The following is a 17243-nucleotide window of genomic DNA, read 5'->3' on the forward strand; positions in this document are numbered from 1 at the left end:
AGGTGCAGATAGCTGTCCAAGCCATGATACGTTAAACAAGCGTCCTGTGAGGTAGGATTCAAACCAGGAGAGAGCAGAACCGGAGATTCCCATGTTAGAGAGTATAGAGAGAAGGATGCAGTGATTAACCATGTCAAAGGCAGCCGATAAGTCAAGAAGAATGAGTACTGATGGCCGAGTGGTTGCCGTGGCTTCTTTTAAGGCTTCTGTTACAGACAGCAGAGCCGTTTCGGCAGAGAGGCCGCTTTTGAACCCAGACTGATTTGGATCCAGAAGGTTGTTCTGTGAAAGGATTTTCCCCTTCAGCACCTGAGAAGTGTTGCCTGTAAAGTTTCCGGGAAGTGACCTAGCGAGACCTGGCGAGACTGCCACCTAGTGATAAACCCACGAAAATAAATGGCCTGGTTTTGAACTGACGTGCATGCGTCACTGATTCGACCCAAAGCGGCAACCATCATGAGTTTTTCATGAGTTTTCGATTTGTCATCTATTTCAGTTCTATTAATCATAGAGTTTTCAAAAGCGCACATATGATGTGTTAGAGTGACTATTTTTATAGTGTAATTTAAAAAAAAAAAGCTAAAAACGCAATATTGCGTTTTTGGCACTCAACGCATAGGAACAAAAAACTCAATATTGCGTTTTTGGCACTCAAAGTGTTAAGCAGAGACTTTCTAATGGACACAGAACTCAAAAATCCTCCATAGAAATGCATGGGGTTAGTTTGTAACACCAATATGGCTGTTGTCTACACATATCCCGCCCCTTCCACGGCAAAAAAGTCAACATGTGAATACGTTATGCCAATCATGTGGTGTCTTGTGAATACATCTTGCCAATCGTGTGGTGTGATCTCGCGGCTGGAGCAAGGTTGGTGTCGTGAAGCCTTGCACACGCGCATTTCTGCCGAAATAGATGCCCGAATAGTGCCCAAAAAGCGTTACAATATGGCCGCCGAGTGGAGGAACTTGCCTAAAAGGACTTTGGTTTAAGTCAGATGCGTGTACAGTATATATCCATACATCTATAGCCTATTTCTAAGGTGCAGGACTCCAGGTATTGCTACTCCAATGAAGCATGTCATTAAAGTGATCTAATTCCCCCCACTCAGCGACCATCTTGGTAACACACTTTGGGCAGTTATCAGGCAGCTATTTTCCTATTCAAGTGAATGGGGAGGCATCCGTAAGGGAGGCCATAAGACATAAAAGTACATCAGGCGAAACTGTGTTTAAATCTGAATTGAACGATATAAATGTCTCGACCCAAATCGCTAAAATAATGCTAAAAGGACAAATGTGGTTGGTTACTTACATTACAGGAAGGGGCAGGATATGTGGCATTACAAACTAACCCCATCCATTTCTATGGAGGATTCTTTGAGCCCTGTGTCTCCACATTAGAAAGTCTCTGTCTAAGTCTATTAAATGATGCCATTGCACTTGCAGAGCCATGTTAGGGGACTACTAGCCTACAGACATGGAAGGCGTTGTTGCATCCAGGACCTGCCAGGCCAAGGCGCTGGAAGTGTCTCTGGAAATGATTTCCAGTCGCGGTCGCCTTCCCAGGGCCAGTATTTTTATTGCCATTAATACTGTGATTATTACCGCCGCTACCAAGATGTCTGGCGTGCTGGGAAGGGAAGTTCAACCGAGGACAGGTTTACCTGAGAGAAAAGAGGGACTATTGTTGCTTTGCCTGTGGAGAAGACATCTACAGAATATTCCAGGCGGCTGTCAGAGAAGCTGCTAAAACAATCAGTGTCAGACTCATTATGCTCTGCCATTAGCTCGTATAGCATCATTGTGGATGGCACTGAATTAAATATCCTTACTTATACAAGGCACCAACCAGTTCTCTTTCTCTTGCTCTCTCTCTGCGCGTTGGCATTCTAGCCTCTACGGGTTTGTGGAAAAGTCTTCCGAAAGCTGTAGCCATTAATGTGCCGATGTTTTTCGCATTTGGAAAAGAAGAGGCTTTGGCTACCATACAGAACACCAGCTAAGCATTTAACATGTGGGGGTGTAGCTTTAATGGCAGTATTTCATCTCATTCCAGGTAGAAACAGAAAGTTTATCACATTCCAGACCACACATAGGAAAAATTCACGTCCTTCAAGGAATACAGCACCCTGAAAAATAGTATGATCACCAAAAGAAAGAAACTGAACTGCTTATTCTGCTTCAAATAGCTTCCTGACAGCATATGTTTTACTCCAGTTAATATTCGGTAATTCTTTCCCATTTGTTTTTATTGGAGATGTATGTACCCTTTCATTGCACTGGTATATTTAATGAAACCTGGTTGCCGTTTGACAGACAGCCGTATTTCTGGCTCACGATGGAGCTGTCCAGAGGCCCCCCCATGGGTGCAGGCTTCCAGGGACGCGTGAGCAAGCAGAGGTCAGGTCCCAGCTGGAGAGGCACTGTGCCACCTTATGAAAACAAACTTGATGGAGTCTGTTAGATATGTGGGCCAAAGGGTCCTTGACGGACCACCATCTCTGCTTGGCTCCCGTCGCTATGTCATGCTGTATTATCCGGCCACCCAGGCAAGAGATTTTGGCATTTCGCAAAAGTGACGGCTGGAATGCCCAGACAGGAGTTCTACAGAATGCACTGCACAATTGCACATTCTCAGAATAGTTACATCAGCGTTTGAGGAGAATGTCACACTAACCACAAGACCCGTGAAGAATACTCTTTGTGACCTGACCTCTACAGACATGCAATGCACCATTGTCCCACTGAAGTCAGAAGAGCATCATCAACTCGGCTGATATACTGCCTGAGACAATGTGCAGAAAAAAAACAAGCCATCGCAAATACATTTTGTAATGCTACTCCACAAGAACCTAACCAGTCTCAGCTGTGACTCCATGCCCATATAGAAACTGCAGTCATAAAAGAGCCGTTTATAGAGTCTTTCTCAAGCTGCTATGAACTCAGATCCAATTCCTATCCAAATACCATGCTGGGGCAACGTTAGAGGAGAGTCTATGTGAGCGTCCACAAGACGACTCTACTCCAGCACGAATTCCAGTGGGCTAGGGTAGTAATCACAGTGATTAAAGTTCTTAACGCTACCTACGTATGGCCTCAAAGTTGTAGCTCTTGGAGAAGTGAAATTACATCTCACACATAAACAAACACCTCAAACAATCACAAGAGTGAGAGTGACGTTAGAAGTGCAAAGCAAAAAAGAAAGCCAATTGTTTTTTTGGTTTTGAGTTAAAGAGCAGATGCAGCTCCCATCTCCTTTTTCCAGGTCAAGAAGACCAAAGGTGACAGGGCACCGGTGGACGGACTGTTAGCCACAGGAAAGCACTTCCCCACTTCAAAGGGTGGAGCATGGAGCCCAAGTCCTGCTGGCCACCATCAGACCACTAGATTCCTAGGATAACCAACACATTCATCACTCATGAAAAAAAAAAAAAAACCCTTTCTGAAAAACAGCCAGAAGTGAGCAGGAGTGTTACACAAAGGCGGCTGTGTTAGCACAGGGGCCTGCTTTCAACATCACAGAGCCGAGGCCACCGTTCAGGTTACAGGGTCTGATATGCTCACATAGTTCACACAGGCAAACGGCAAGGCCAGTGAGAGTGAAACACAAGGGGACAGCCTTTACTGACAACTAGCACAAGTGGAACACTTATTTTTGTGAGTAGATAATTACGGCTACATTTGAAAAGGTTTTTATTTTATTTTCCAGTCATTTTCAGTCTGAGGCATTTCATAGGAAGCTGCTGTATATAAATCAGAAAAAAAATATTGAAATTAATTTGAAATTGAAATTGAAATAAATCGTGCAAATAACTTGAGCACATATGGTTCCAAGTGTTAGCACAGAGGCAAGCCCCACAAGAAATGTGCTGATGTGGGTTAAACTCATCGAGCATGACTAACTTTGGAACGTTTCTGGAGTGATCTCATGAAGTTGGCCGGTCACACTGGACCTGAAATAGACCAGACTGCACTTCCACACCCGCATCCTGACAGCCAGAGAAACGCAGCGCAGACGGAGGGAGCAGCGACCAGCCGGCCGGCCGGCTCTCGGCACACTCCCCTCAGGTCCAGGCACTCCTTGGCCTCGCAACGCATAGCCACAGCTGACTCAGCTGACAGAGCCAAACCCCACCCCAGCCCCCACCCCTCTTCACTCTGTCCTCTCCCCCTGCCAATGCCTGGAGGTGGTGGTAGAGTAGAGGTTAAGGAGCTGAGGTAGCATGCAGTAGCCTGAAAGTTGTGGGTTCAATTCCCGGCTTCCCCCATTGTGCCCTCGAGCAAGGCACTTAACCCCAAGTTGCTCTGGGGACAATGTGATCCCTCGTAATGCAGTTGTCTGCTAAATATAAATGTAAATCTACACTCTGCACCCTTCCGCTCCCCCACCCCACCATATCCACTCCTTGCTCTGCCCCCCGCCCCCATTCACTCCTCGACCCCCCCCCCCCCCCCCAATTCACTGCTCGCTCTGCTCCCCCCCCCCCCCCCATGTTCACTGCTCGCTCTGCTCCCCCCCCCCCCCACATATTCACTGCTCGCTCTGCCCCCCCCCCATATTCACTGCTCGCTCTGCTCCCCCCCCCATATTCACTGCTCACTCTGCCCCCCCCCCCCCCCCCATATCCACTCCTTGCTCTGCTCCCCCCATTCCCAGCTCTGCCACCCGTAAATCCTCTCAGGCAGCAGCGACTCTGCGACATATTCATCGCCCCGTCCGTCTGCATGCCATGGCCCGAGAGCGCTCGAGAGGGGACCCAGAGGATGAGGAACTGGCTTGGCCAGGGTAAGTGGGTCAATATTGACTTTCACCTACACCACAAATAAATCTCTCGCTCATTTCGATGTCCATCCTCATTTGGCCGTCCCTGTTTGAGACGAAGCCTGCAGACGCAGTGGCAGTGCAGCTGGCATCGTCTTTAAATCATTACGGCTTTATTATTATTCCCCTCCATGGAATCTGGTGACCCCCATGTCCAGCATGGCAGAGCTTGCAGGACTTTTAAATGAGACAAAACCGTATGAATGGCTCAGTGTGGTATCCCGCATGACAAACAGCTTCAACAGTCAGAACAGATATATCAAATGTACCCTGCAGAGGACTGGGAAAACCTGGTCCTGTGGAGAAGCTGACTGGAAACGGAGGCTGTAGGCCTCGGCTGGAATGGAGGCCAAAGTCGACACACTCCTGTAAGTGAGAGGGAACTCCCTACGTGTCCAAAGACACTTCCCACATTAAACAGAGAGTGAAAACACAGACAAACAACCTGAAGTGACTCCCTGGATCGCAGTCAGAGAACGGCTTGAAGCAGCCCTTAATAGACTCTCACCAGAACAACAGCTCTTCTCAGCCAAGGGCAATAAAAATCATCTAACCAAAAGTCGGCTCACAGTTCATTGATGTGCATAATTATGAAATATGTGAACACCCACACACATGTGCGCATGCGCACGCACACACACACACAGACACACACACACTCACAGAAAGACAGATGCAGTGATATAGATATCGAGAAGAAGTACCCGCCACTCATTATACACAAAGACACATAGAGATATTATAGACTTTGAAGAGTAACACACACATATTCACATTCTGAATTGTGAGATGCCAAGAGCATAAATATATGATTTTGTTTCTTTTCTCCCCACACACAACCTATAACCCTCTCCTCTTCACTCTGTCTGCCCCAGGACCAGTGCTCTAAACAGGCAGGGAGGCGTTGGGACTGTGGCTGCAGACAGCGGTAACACACACACACACACACACACAGTGGCTTTAGACAGCTCAGAGAGTAAACACAGCTCTGGCCTATGTGACACTCACTGTCTGGGTTGGAAATGTGACTAATGAACACAGAGGCTCTGTTGGCTGGATTGTCCCAAACTGTGTGTGTGTGTGTCTGTGTGTGTCTGTGTGTGTGTCTGTGTGTGTGTGTATGTGTGTGTGTTATCTGTCCTGTGGCAGAGTGGTGAGAATCTGTGAAGCATCCAGGACAGTTTAGAGGGAGACACAAATAAAGCTGATGTTTATCGGGTATTCAGTGAGGAGTGAGGAAAATATACACACACACACACACTCGCACGAACACACACTTGAAAAATTTCCTCTAGCTGACAGATTACTTCCAGATGCTCCATGAATACAGAAGGCCATAGAGGGGGTCTGTTTGGCAGGCTCTGCTCTCCAAAAATATTTATTAATTCATCTGAACATGGGCAAAGCTATGTCAGGGATTTTGACTTTATAATCAAACATAAAATCTCTTATGTGTTCTACTACAGTATAATAATACATCTAATCACTGTTTAATAAACAGCATAGAAAAACATTATTAAAGAACAAATTTCACTATCATAAAACATAACCTTATAATCTTATAAGGATGTATGTCATCGCGCATGAATATCTACTTTTGTTGTACAAGAAAATGAGAAAAAGAAATTATTGATTGAAGAAAGAAAAAAACTCTTCAGTGTCCTGCTGCTATGTCCAACTTTTCTACTGTTTTGTATCTGACCATGATTCTCTTCTCTGGGCTCTCAGTGAAGGCGGTCACATTTTCTTTTCCTCTCCTCCCTTTATCTTCCCTGCTTTGCTCCTTTGTCTTGTCTAGTCTACTGTCTCATACTTTGAGAGACACTTTCTGCACTGCTCTCCAAACTAAAAAAATCATGGATTTGATCAACTGGTCTCTCAACGCAATTGACTGAAAAAGAATGTGGCTTTGAGTGAGATGTGAGGGGATGATTGAGCTGTAGATTCACATGATGTAGCACAAAATATGTGGAGTTAGGAGAGCATGTGTGTGACAGGGACACGTCAAGAGGATGCCTGATCTCTCTCTTTCTCTCTCTGTCTCTCTCTCTCTTTTTCTCACACACACACACACACACACACAGCTGCAGGAGTAGGAGGACTTGAGTTGGGCAGTGCTCCAGAGGACCCTGGCCAGCTGAAGTACTGAAGTTGCCAACGACAAATCCCTATCATCGCCGTGCCAACAGCAGCAAGTAAGCAGAACTATGAGGTAATATGACAGATGACAAATGTCCTGGGCTTTCCAGGCTCTCATAACTGATTTGCAGCCTCATAAGCAGCTTCTCGCTGTACAGGAGACCCCCAGATCCTCTCGGTGATATCTAGACAGCGTATCTCGCAGTCTGTGTCTTATTCCCAAACACTGGTATGTCTATGTAAATAGGAAATGGACTAGTGGGACAACACAGACTGACCACAAGAAACTGTTTATTAGCAACGACCACTAAATCCCACTTACGCCAATAAGAGTCTGTGGAAAAGTCTCTGTCTCCTTGTCAAGTCTAAAAGGGATGACCATAGTCAAGACAGAAGAAATAAGTGAAAGCAGAGAGTTGAGGGTTGAGTAGAGGGACTGCTTACCATTTCTGCCCTCCCGCGACGTGCTGCTGCACCGTGTAGCCAAACTGCGCCTGCTTGGAGCCCTTGATGATTTTGTGGTTCTTGGTGTCGATGTTGAAGCTGTGGAGGGCCCCTGGAATCAGACACAATGAGTTAAACACAGACCATCGGCAGCGTGTTTGGACAACAGGATATATTTACTGGCTACAACGACTGGCTCCAAACGCCAGCACTTCACTGATGACCCGAATCACAGTGGAAAGATTTCATGGTGGTTAACTGGAAAGTTTTAGCCAGCCTGTCTGAACACATGCAGAGTGTTAGTGTTAGTTAGTGGTTAGTGGGAGGTAAAAGTGCCCGTTACTGACGAGTATAACCTCAGTTCGCTGAGCGATTGGGACTGGTATGTGATCAGCTGGGTCTCATCTGTCTTCATGCAGATGTGTGGATGGAGGAGCCAAAGGCAGATAGGTAGCCTGACTTCAAAGAGTAAAAGTCCTACCACACATTTGTTCCAACCATTCACTAAACCTTCTGATCAGCACAACTCTTCAGCTAGGTAGGTCAACTAACTAGTGAAATCACCTGTATTAGGTGCACAGGTAGAGCCAATAGGAGGATTTTTACATTCTGACGCCGGGGTCATCTAGCTCTGGGCCAGGAATCCATACAGCTGTGCATGACGAGTAGGTGTTTATTTTAGGACATGACCACCACACCATCACACACGGAACTCAACTGGTCTTCAGGACCTCCGAAATCCCCCACCTGGCCCTGACTGTCTCGCAGAGAAACAAACACTCCCACGGAGGTCTTTCGGCAAATCGCCTGAGTGATTATCGTCCCCGTTTCCCCCTATCTGGTCCCGGACGGCCCTTCCTGACCTCTCTCCGCACTCTAAACACGCCCTAATCCTGCGGCCGGGAGGAAACAGGGTCCATAAGGGCCCCGTCAAAACACGGCCGTCCGTCAAGAGGCCTGACTGACACGGCTCAGAACAACACTCACTTTATATGTGCAACTATAACTCACTTTTCGGGACATGGGGCTTACAATGCCCCTGTCAGAGTTTAAGAGTTAAGTGTCCCTGCGCACACATGCGCAGACGCAGACATAAGCCCGGTTTATGGTACACGTGTGGGGAGCTCTCTGTGCACACAAGTGAAGCCTGAACTCGAGAACAGCACCGGTGCTCTGACTTGGCTCGGCTTGCGCCCGGGGAAGAGTGTCAAAGTCTTGAACTTCATCTCGGTCAGGATTATTGTTTTGATATGACTGCAATATGCTGATTCCAATCGCGGAGAATGGGGCTTCCAGTACAAATCTACTACAGGTGCAGAAATGAGATACATCAATAATCATGACTTGCTCACTGCCGCAGCTGTTTATTTCTGGGAAAACCGGTCCAAAGTGCCGTTAATCATTGCGGTGAGGCCCTGATTAAAGCATGTGTTAACCATACTGCCGGATACACAGTCACCCAAATGCACATGAAATTTGGGTAAATGAAGGCTAAAACAGACGGGAGAGTGGAGACCTAAGAGTGGGTGAATGATGAAAGGCTTGATGATGTTTTCACAAGTTGTTGTCTGATTATCAGCGCCTCACATTTAACTTGTGGACCTCAGAGAGAAACATATGGGCAAAGGGCTTGCTCACACACATACACACACACACATACACACACACACACACACAAACACCAAACAGCCAGGCCAGTGGAAGAAATAATGTTTTTAATGCCTTGTCACCACAAAGACCAGAGCTTTTTGGAATTGATGGTGATGAAGATAATAATGATGACATCATGGGGGATTTAAAAATCATTTCCAGCAGAGAGGACTGTTGAGAGGAGATGGATAAGCACAAAGCAGTCTTCCTTTTGGCAAGCAGTAATGGGAGGAAAAGTTAAACCTTGTCAGACTACTGGCTCCCCCTGCACCCAGCCCTGCTCCTCTATCATCTTCCCCACTGTCTCCTTGGCGCTTCGGCTCAGGGCCGGCACATGACTGATGTCCAGCTACCGTGGGGCCTGGTTGACACAGCGGCTTACGCGCACAGATTAATCTGGCGAAACGCCGACATGGCTGCAGTTACAACACAGCTCATAACTGGACGAGGATCAACTGTTTCTTTTTGCCTGAATTAGCCTCCCAACCCCCTGGTTTAACACCCAGGGTAATGTTCCGATACAGTGTAATGAAGAAGGCTGAGTGACAGTCTTAAAAGCCATCAAGCTTAATCAGAGGCAGAACTTCCCGACTCGGCGGGCGGAATGTTATTTTCCAGGAGCGATACCATCATATCACCCTCAGAAGGCCGTCATGTGAGCCCATATGAGAGGCTTCACCAAGCACAAATTTCTCTCACAACCCCATGCACACTGTGCCGAGTTTCACTCCAAGCCCATGATGAAGCGTTAAGACTGGAGAAACTACGTTGCTATAGACTGCAGTTGCTAAGACTATATAGACTACAGTTGCTAAGACTAGATATACTACAGTTGCTAAGACTGGATAGACTACAGTTGCTAAGACTGGATAGACTGCAGTTGCTAAGACTGGATAGACTGCAGTTGCTAAGACTAGATAGACTGCAGTTGCTGTGACTTGACCAGCATGTCTCCTGTCTGCTCACCTTCAGTGAGCTGCTGTGTGCTCAGGGATGGTGACAGTAAATCACAGTGGCACCATGATGCAGCTAATCTCTGTGAAAGATCTATGTTTCTGAGGTCTCTCAGCCCTAATGAAGCTAATATATGTGAAAGATCTCTGTTCCTGAGATATCGCGGTGAGAAGTGTTTGAGGTGAGACACGTGGAGGTGGGTGGGTGTGTCTGTGTGACAGATCAGGACAAGGCAGGATCTCAATTTGGAGGAACTCATCATTGTCAGGTACAGAGCACCAATATGAACAGAAGGAAGCCACACACACACATACACATTACACATTACATACATACACACACGCACACACACACACAAAAAGGCTTCGTCCAGTCAGTGTGACAGTAATTATATTTTAAATGTTAATGTGAGTATTATTGTAATGTTGGAAGTTAACTTGAACATGTTAAATGCTGGACTGTTGTGAAATATGATGCTACACTTACAAAACTTTAATTTCTGTAAGTGGATATATTGCTGGATATATTGGCATGGTTAATGAAACTTTCACACGTACCAGATGTCATAAACATTCTAACTCGAGGCATTCACTGATGCCTGAAGCTAACAGTGTGCAACGTTCATCTAAATATTGACACACTCACAACTCAGGTCATTTCCTGTAGCATGAATGGTTCACATTTCCATAGTTCCTTTGATGTCTCTTTGTAAATACTTACTATGTGAACTATGTGAAATCATAAAAGGAAATATCTGAAATAGTTGATTGTTTACACATGTTTATTAAAAGAAGACCTCCATTAAGCGGCAATGCAGACTCATGTTATAATGAACTGGAATAGTTAAATAGTTTTCCGTTTTATTCCTGTGAATTCTGAAATCTTTCCCACATGTGTCGTCTGCATCTTAAGGTCACGCTAAGCGCCACTTCGAAGGCTTCAAGCTTGTTTTAGAAAAGGCTCCAGATACCATCACAGAACACTTTTGCATTACTTCAGACCAAGAACGGGAGACAAAAAAAAAAGGAAAAAAAAGAGTGTGGACTGGATCCAGTTTCCATTTAAAGCCCTAACGTGGCAGAGAGCGATTTAATATTCCCAGTAAGATCAGCAGCTCCTGAAGCGGGCCTGAGCCGTGCTGGGTTTCCTGTGTACGGATTCCTTTGCCCAGATAAATAAACCTCAGACAGCCAGCGGCGGGGCTCGAGGCTCAGGGTGTCCAAGCCGGGATGGGACGGGTCTGCACAGCGCTGCTCTTGGCTTGGCACCAAGCTGCAGGAGCTCCACCACAGTATTCTCTCCCTGACTCCGTGCCACCTACAGGCACTGCCAGCCTGGCAGCCCAGCGCCCACGCAGGCAGGCAGGGTTGTCCAACGGGGCAGGGTGGGCAAGTGAGCGGGGACCTAGCATCTGTGGCACACCACAGCCTTCTCCAGCTTTGCTGTGCCCCGCAGCACCCCTGCTGATGAGCAGTGCTGATGCCCACAGGCGAGACTTATGGGAAATTGAGTTTTAATGAAGTCCACATGCCGGAAACGCATCTGTCGGTCACTGCTCCCACCCGGCCACTGGAGCCCCATGTCACATGTCAAACCTGCTGCACATGCATGCAGCCAGCTGACAGCATGCCGTTTTGACGCGTAGCAGAGCGTGGGCATCATGTAACGCAGAGTTTTCTCCACTGACCGCCATTAGTTCTCCCTCGGCAGTGCCCCACGGTGCCTCTGTCTGGAACGCCAGGCCAAACACTTTGTACCGGGTAGTGGACGTGGCTTGAAATGACAGCTATGACCAAAACAAATGAGCTGTGAGTCACATGGTACGTGATGGCATCCACAGCCAGATGTGCACCACAGAGCCATTTCACTGGGCTTTTTCGGGCAGAATTATGTGAACCCAGGATCTCAGGAAATCTTGGACGGATGGCGAAGGAAATTTTGCTTGCGTCAGATGAGGCCATAGAGCATTTGTGCAGCTGAGACTGAACCTTCTGGACTGCCCTGGATCAGTCATAGAAAACAGAGGAGGCGGCATAGTGTATTGCAGCACAATTTGGATCATAGTGCAACATGTCTGTCTGTCTTGCATCACATACTCAATCCAAGACTATCATAGTTGAAATACTTTGTGAACAGAATAATTTGTTGCTTAACACTTATTTATTACTTTTGATCATCAGGGACTTCTGGCTGCTGACTAGAGGACGAGTTGAGAGCTTGTTTTGAGTGTCCCGTCTGGTCCTCTTAATGCATTCCCACACACCCACGCAGATCTTCGCAGCCAAGGCCAAACTGTGATGTGATGCAGAAGTTCTTTTCAGATAAGGATGAGAGGCCATTGGCTCGGAATACTTTGCTCTTGCTCTTGCATTGAAAACTCCCCTTGAATATGAAATGGGAAAAATGGGTCAACTTTCAACTGGGCCCTACATCAAACTGAGATGTGGTCTCTCAAAGAGCTTAGTTCAGTGTGTTAAAGACACCTGATTGGCAGCCATCTTGTTTTAATATGGGGAAAAAGTGTGAATAAGTGACACTCACAGTGAGGGGCTCACCAAGAGCAGCTGGCACACCGTGATGCGATTTAAACAGCTTAACCGCTAACTGAACTTCACTCACTGATGCTTGCCACTGGCTATCCTAGCCTGACACATACAGAGCATTCTCTGCACAGCACGTTAGACTTTATCTACACAACAGCTCACTATCCGTGAGCCAACTCCTCCCTCATTGGGTAGTGGTTTATATTCACAAGGTCAGTCTTTCCTCTCTACGAAAAGAGAAGCCTGAAACTTGGCCAAGAGGAAGTGTAAAGAACAAAGCAGATATTTGGACATTTTATGGTCCTCCACCCTTAAGTCATGCTATCTAACCAACCCAGTCAAACCACAAACACTGAAAAATGACTAAGCTCTTAGAGGTGCAGTTAGTGATTGCGCTGGAAGTCGCGTTTGTTTATATTTATGCTTATATTTAAATTTATTAGCAGACCCTTTTGTCCTAAACTACGCAAATTATATTTTAACCAACGACCAAACGAAACATACCAGAGAGGTTGCTCACCCATCAGTATTCCTAAAGAAACTCCACGCAGGGTTTCGTTTTTGATTGGTGGAAAAGCTGCCCCCACTTTCTTTCCACTTTTAGAAGCCTGGGCTGCCTACAGAGACTGGGATTTTTTACACTGTATTCATGGAATGGGCAGCTAGCGGTCGTGAGGAGATGATTGTTGAATGTGACAAAAAATGTTATAGACCCTTTCAACAATAAAAACAAAAACAATGCTTGAATGTTTTATTTGGTTCCCAATCTACTTCCTCTGCATTAAGATAACATATGGAATGTTAAAACGGAAGCCTTATGGGGCCAACTATGATGCTGATAATGGAACTCTCTTGAAAGGGTCTATAAGCCTAAAATCGCGTGCAATCCTTTAATGTAGCCATTGTAATCAAACAGAAACCAAGTTCTGGCAAGAGCACAACCATCATTCATCAGTGAGTGCAAGGGAAAAGAGATGGTCTTTAACCAACAGACGACTATCATGCCTCTCAGATGAAGGAGGGGATCCCTCAATCAAACACAATGCGTGACACTGCCGAGCACAGCTGTTTCCAGTGAAGAGGAGGAGGGCCTGGAGCTTAATGAGACAACACTAGATGCATGTGGTTACATTTAAACCAGTGTCTGTGGTGTGACTTTAAGTGCATTCAAAACACCTGCCCTCATCACCTAAGTTGTGGTTAGCTTATACACTTTTAGAATCGACAGCAGGAGACTTTCCACATGATGGCAGGTTAATTGAAACAACCTTTCCCTTCATTGCCCCGGGACAATCTGAAAGAGTTCTCCCTAAATGTGGTGCGAGCGGCAATTGAAATTTCACTGATAACTGACCCAGATTCTGGCTGCACCCCAACAGTTTTCCAGACTCTAGCTGGAAACTCTGAGCGCTTGATCCGAAGCAGATAAAATCACCTTGAGTTTCAAAGAACACATGCACAGTAAACGAGAGCCAGAGAGTGAAAGCGAGGCAGGCAGGTCCACCCAAGAGCTAGCGCAGCAGACAGGAGAAGAGGCTCAGGGTGAGCAAACTCACACACACACACATACACAGGACAAGAGGCTTAGGGTGAGCAAACACACACACACACACTCACCCAGAATGAGAGGCTGAGTATGAGCACACTTACTTTATACTTTATTTGATTCCACTTTACAAGTCAAGTTTCATTAGGAATCAAATTTTCTGAATAATCCAGTAGATTAAAGCAGTCAAGCAATCTCATGATGTTTTGCAGGTTCAAGTGCACAAGAAACATTGTCTCTCACACACACACACACACACACACACACACACACACACACACACACACACACACACACACACACACACACACACACACACACACAAGGCTGAGGATGAGCAATAGCCACAGGTCCTCTCCATCCACATAGAATACTGAGACACAAAGCCTCAGACAGACCAGAGTTGAATGTTGTAGTTAAGAGCTAAACTCTCCCTGCCTGACTTTTTTCCCTTTTCTTCGCTGGAATCTGATTTTTATTTTCTCTGGTTTGAGTTGCCAGATGCCTCTCCAGTGACCTTCCACACAGAGCTGCTCAGAACAGTAAAAATACACAGCCGGAACTGGCCACATAGACAAATACACACTCTCTCTCTTTCTCACACACAAACACATACTGTACAGACACAAACACACGTGTACTGGTTCTCCTCTGCCTCTCCCCCGCATACTCTCTCTCTCTCACACACACACACACACACACACACTCACCTGGCAGCAGGCTGCAGGTCCAGAGCAGCAGAGTGCAGTAGTACTCCATGTGTCAGTGTGTGTGAGTGAGTGTGTGTGAGGGCTGAAAAGGGGAGAGCCAGCGGTGCGAGCTCCACAGAGTCCACTCTCATTGACTCCACAGCTGCTCTAAACACACACTATATCGGGGGAGAGTAGGAGGGGACTGTGCTGAAACCCAAAGGAGGTGCACACAGACTCACACACTCTCAACCGACAGCCCAGTCTCCTCACCCTCTCTCTTTCCCAGTCTATCTGACAGACGATGCCTACAGTGTACACTATCATACTCTCTCAGAATCAGAGCAGACATTTTATTCTCTACTTAAGATGGAAGGACATTTAGTTCAGTGGCAATGCTGATTTTAGAATATAAACCTTAACAATGTGATGCACAGAGAAGCTGTTTCTCCTGTTGCTTTCAGTCAGTTACAAAGAAAGAGATAGTTACAGAGAAAACATTTTTAGGAATCATATTTTATACATCATACATTAATATGTCATACTTTTATGTTATATAAGATGTTTAAGATATTTCATATCATAAGAATGACTTCCATCTCTCCTTTGAGGGAATCATTGGAGATGTAGGTGTAGCTTTATGTTTTCTTATAAACAGCCAAAAGTGTCTACAATTACATGTCATGCAATTAGGTTTTATGGGAGTGAGACAGTGATCACTTGCTGTGGTCAGACATACCATGTCATCCATTACTGTCATCCGCATGAATTACACAGGTTAAGACACTGCTGTCTATTACATAACACATGACATGAGCACATTTCATCAGAGCTTCATGAAGAGTGTGAAGGCCACCCCTGGGTACATATGAATGACAACATGCTCTTAAACATCTGTAAAGCCAATCAGCGCCAAGTGAAATCCTCTCATGTCGTGTTCTGAATGCTGATTGAGTTTACGTGCTACTTTGTTTTCTGATGGATTTCTCTGATAATTCATCTTCACCTTGGATCAGTCTGTTAGCTCCATGTAAAGTGCAGACAAGCTGTGTGTGTGACGAGGTAGGCAGCTCCGTGTGTGTGTGTGTGTGTGTGTGTGTGTGTGTGACGAGGTGGGCAGCTCCGTGTGTGTGTGTGTGTGTGTGTGACGAGGTGGGCAGCTCCGTGTGTGTGTGTGTGTGTGTGTGTGTGTGTGTGTGACGAGGTGGGCAGCTCCGTGTGTGTGTGTGTGTGTGACGAGGTAAGCAGCTCCTGCGTGTGTGACACGGCATCTCTTGCCACATCCTGAGCTGCATCCGGCGCTGAGCTAATACTTAAAAAGTCATCTTCATCTTCTCAGCGCTCTCATCAGCATTCTCCTGCTGCCAGTGGTGTTCACTCTGCCAGCTTTACCCTCTCCTTACCCCCCCCCCCTCTATTCCTCTCTCTCCCTCTCCCCTCCCTCTACTAATATCTCCCCATTTCTCCCTTTCCTCATCTCTTTCTCTCTCCCCCTCTCTTTCCATCTTTTTTTCTCTCTCTCTCCCTTCCTGAGAGAGTTCCCCTCTACATGGGGAGGCATGCATGGTTGGCAGCTAAGAGTGCACACACACCTCGCATCAGGAACACCCAGCAGACCCTAGATATAGCTGACGGCTGTATTTCCTAACCAGCTCTTTCTTCTCTTTGCGTTCTGTACAGTTCCGTAGAAAATATTCAGTAAACTCACCTTCATGTGTGCCTACGTTTATTACATATACTTTGTTTGTGTAAACTGTTTATTTACACTCTCTTTAGGCTGACAGACAGCTCCTGGCTGCACCTCAAATGATTTTACCTGTTTGAATAAAGGTCATACAAAAAAATAAAATCACGGGTTCAGAGACTGAAGCTTCAGACATCTTATGGCCCCCTGTGTGCTGTTAGGAGAGTATGCATTAACAGAGGGGATATACCCACCCTGAGCAATCAATTACAACAGCAAGTAAAACATAGACAGAGTCGTTAAACCTGTTTATTTTTACAGTTCCAGGGAGACATGGAGTCATTTACTGAAATATATAGATCTGCAGTAAATATGAATTATTTTTATTTGATCCACTATATTTTCCTACCTGAGCTTTTTATCACTCGAAGGTAATAATATCTAGTGTTTCTTAACAGTAAATTCTGTCTGTTCGTGTGGTTAACTTAATGAATCTCTCAAGATGACATAGAACTACCTCTGCTATTTAGGAAGAAACTGATGTGTGTACCAGGTGAGCGCAAGGGCCTTCCAAGATGTAGACTTCCCTTCAGACACAAACCACACTACACTGGAGAAAAGTGGTAATAAAAGCAGTGTGCCTCTGCTCACGAGCACGTCGGAACAAAAGGATCAGATGCTGCTCAGAAAGCGGATGGGGAGGGGGAGTTTTGGTTTTGTAACTGTCACAGCAGAGCACGAAGCAGCTTTTACCAGAACTGTGGGGTCCC

At 46.1% G+C, this 17243-nt stretch overlaps 1 protein-coding gene across 1 annotated transcript in view; it reads right to left on the minus strand.

Moving 5' to 3' along the window:
• itga11a (integrin, alpha 11a) overlaps positions 1-14928 on the minus strand; it is a 45289-nt gene extending 30361 nt beyond the window's left edge. The window contains exons 1-2 of the mRNA XM_042062339.1: positions 14811-14928; positions 7408-7519 (exon numbers count right to left, since the gene is read on the minus strand). Of these exons, the coding sequence (XP_041918273.1) occupies positions 7408-7519; positions 14811-14859 (161 nt within the window). The 5' untranslated portion in view covers positions 14860-14928. The remainder of the gene's footprint in view (positions 1-7407; positions 7520-14810) is intronic.
• Positions 14929-17243: the final 2315 nt, after the last annotated feature.

The sequence above is a fragment of the Alosa sapidissima genome, chromosome 14 (assembly GCF_018492685.1).
Source record: "Alosa sapidissima isolate fAloSap1 chromosome 14, fAloSap1.pri, whole genome shotgun sequence".
Classification (NCBI taxonomy): Eukaryota; Metazoa; Chordata; class Actinopteri; order Clupeiformes; family Clupeidae; genus Alosa; species Alosa sapidissima.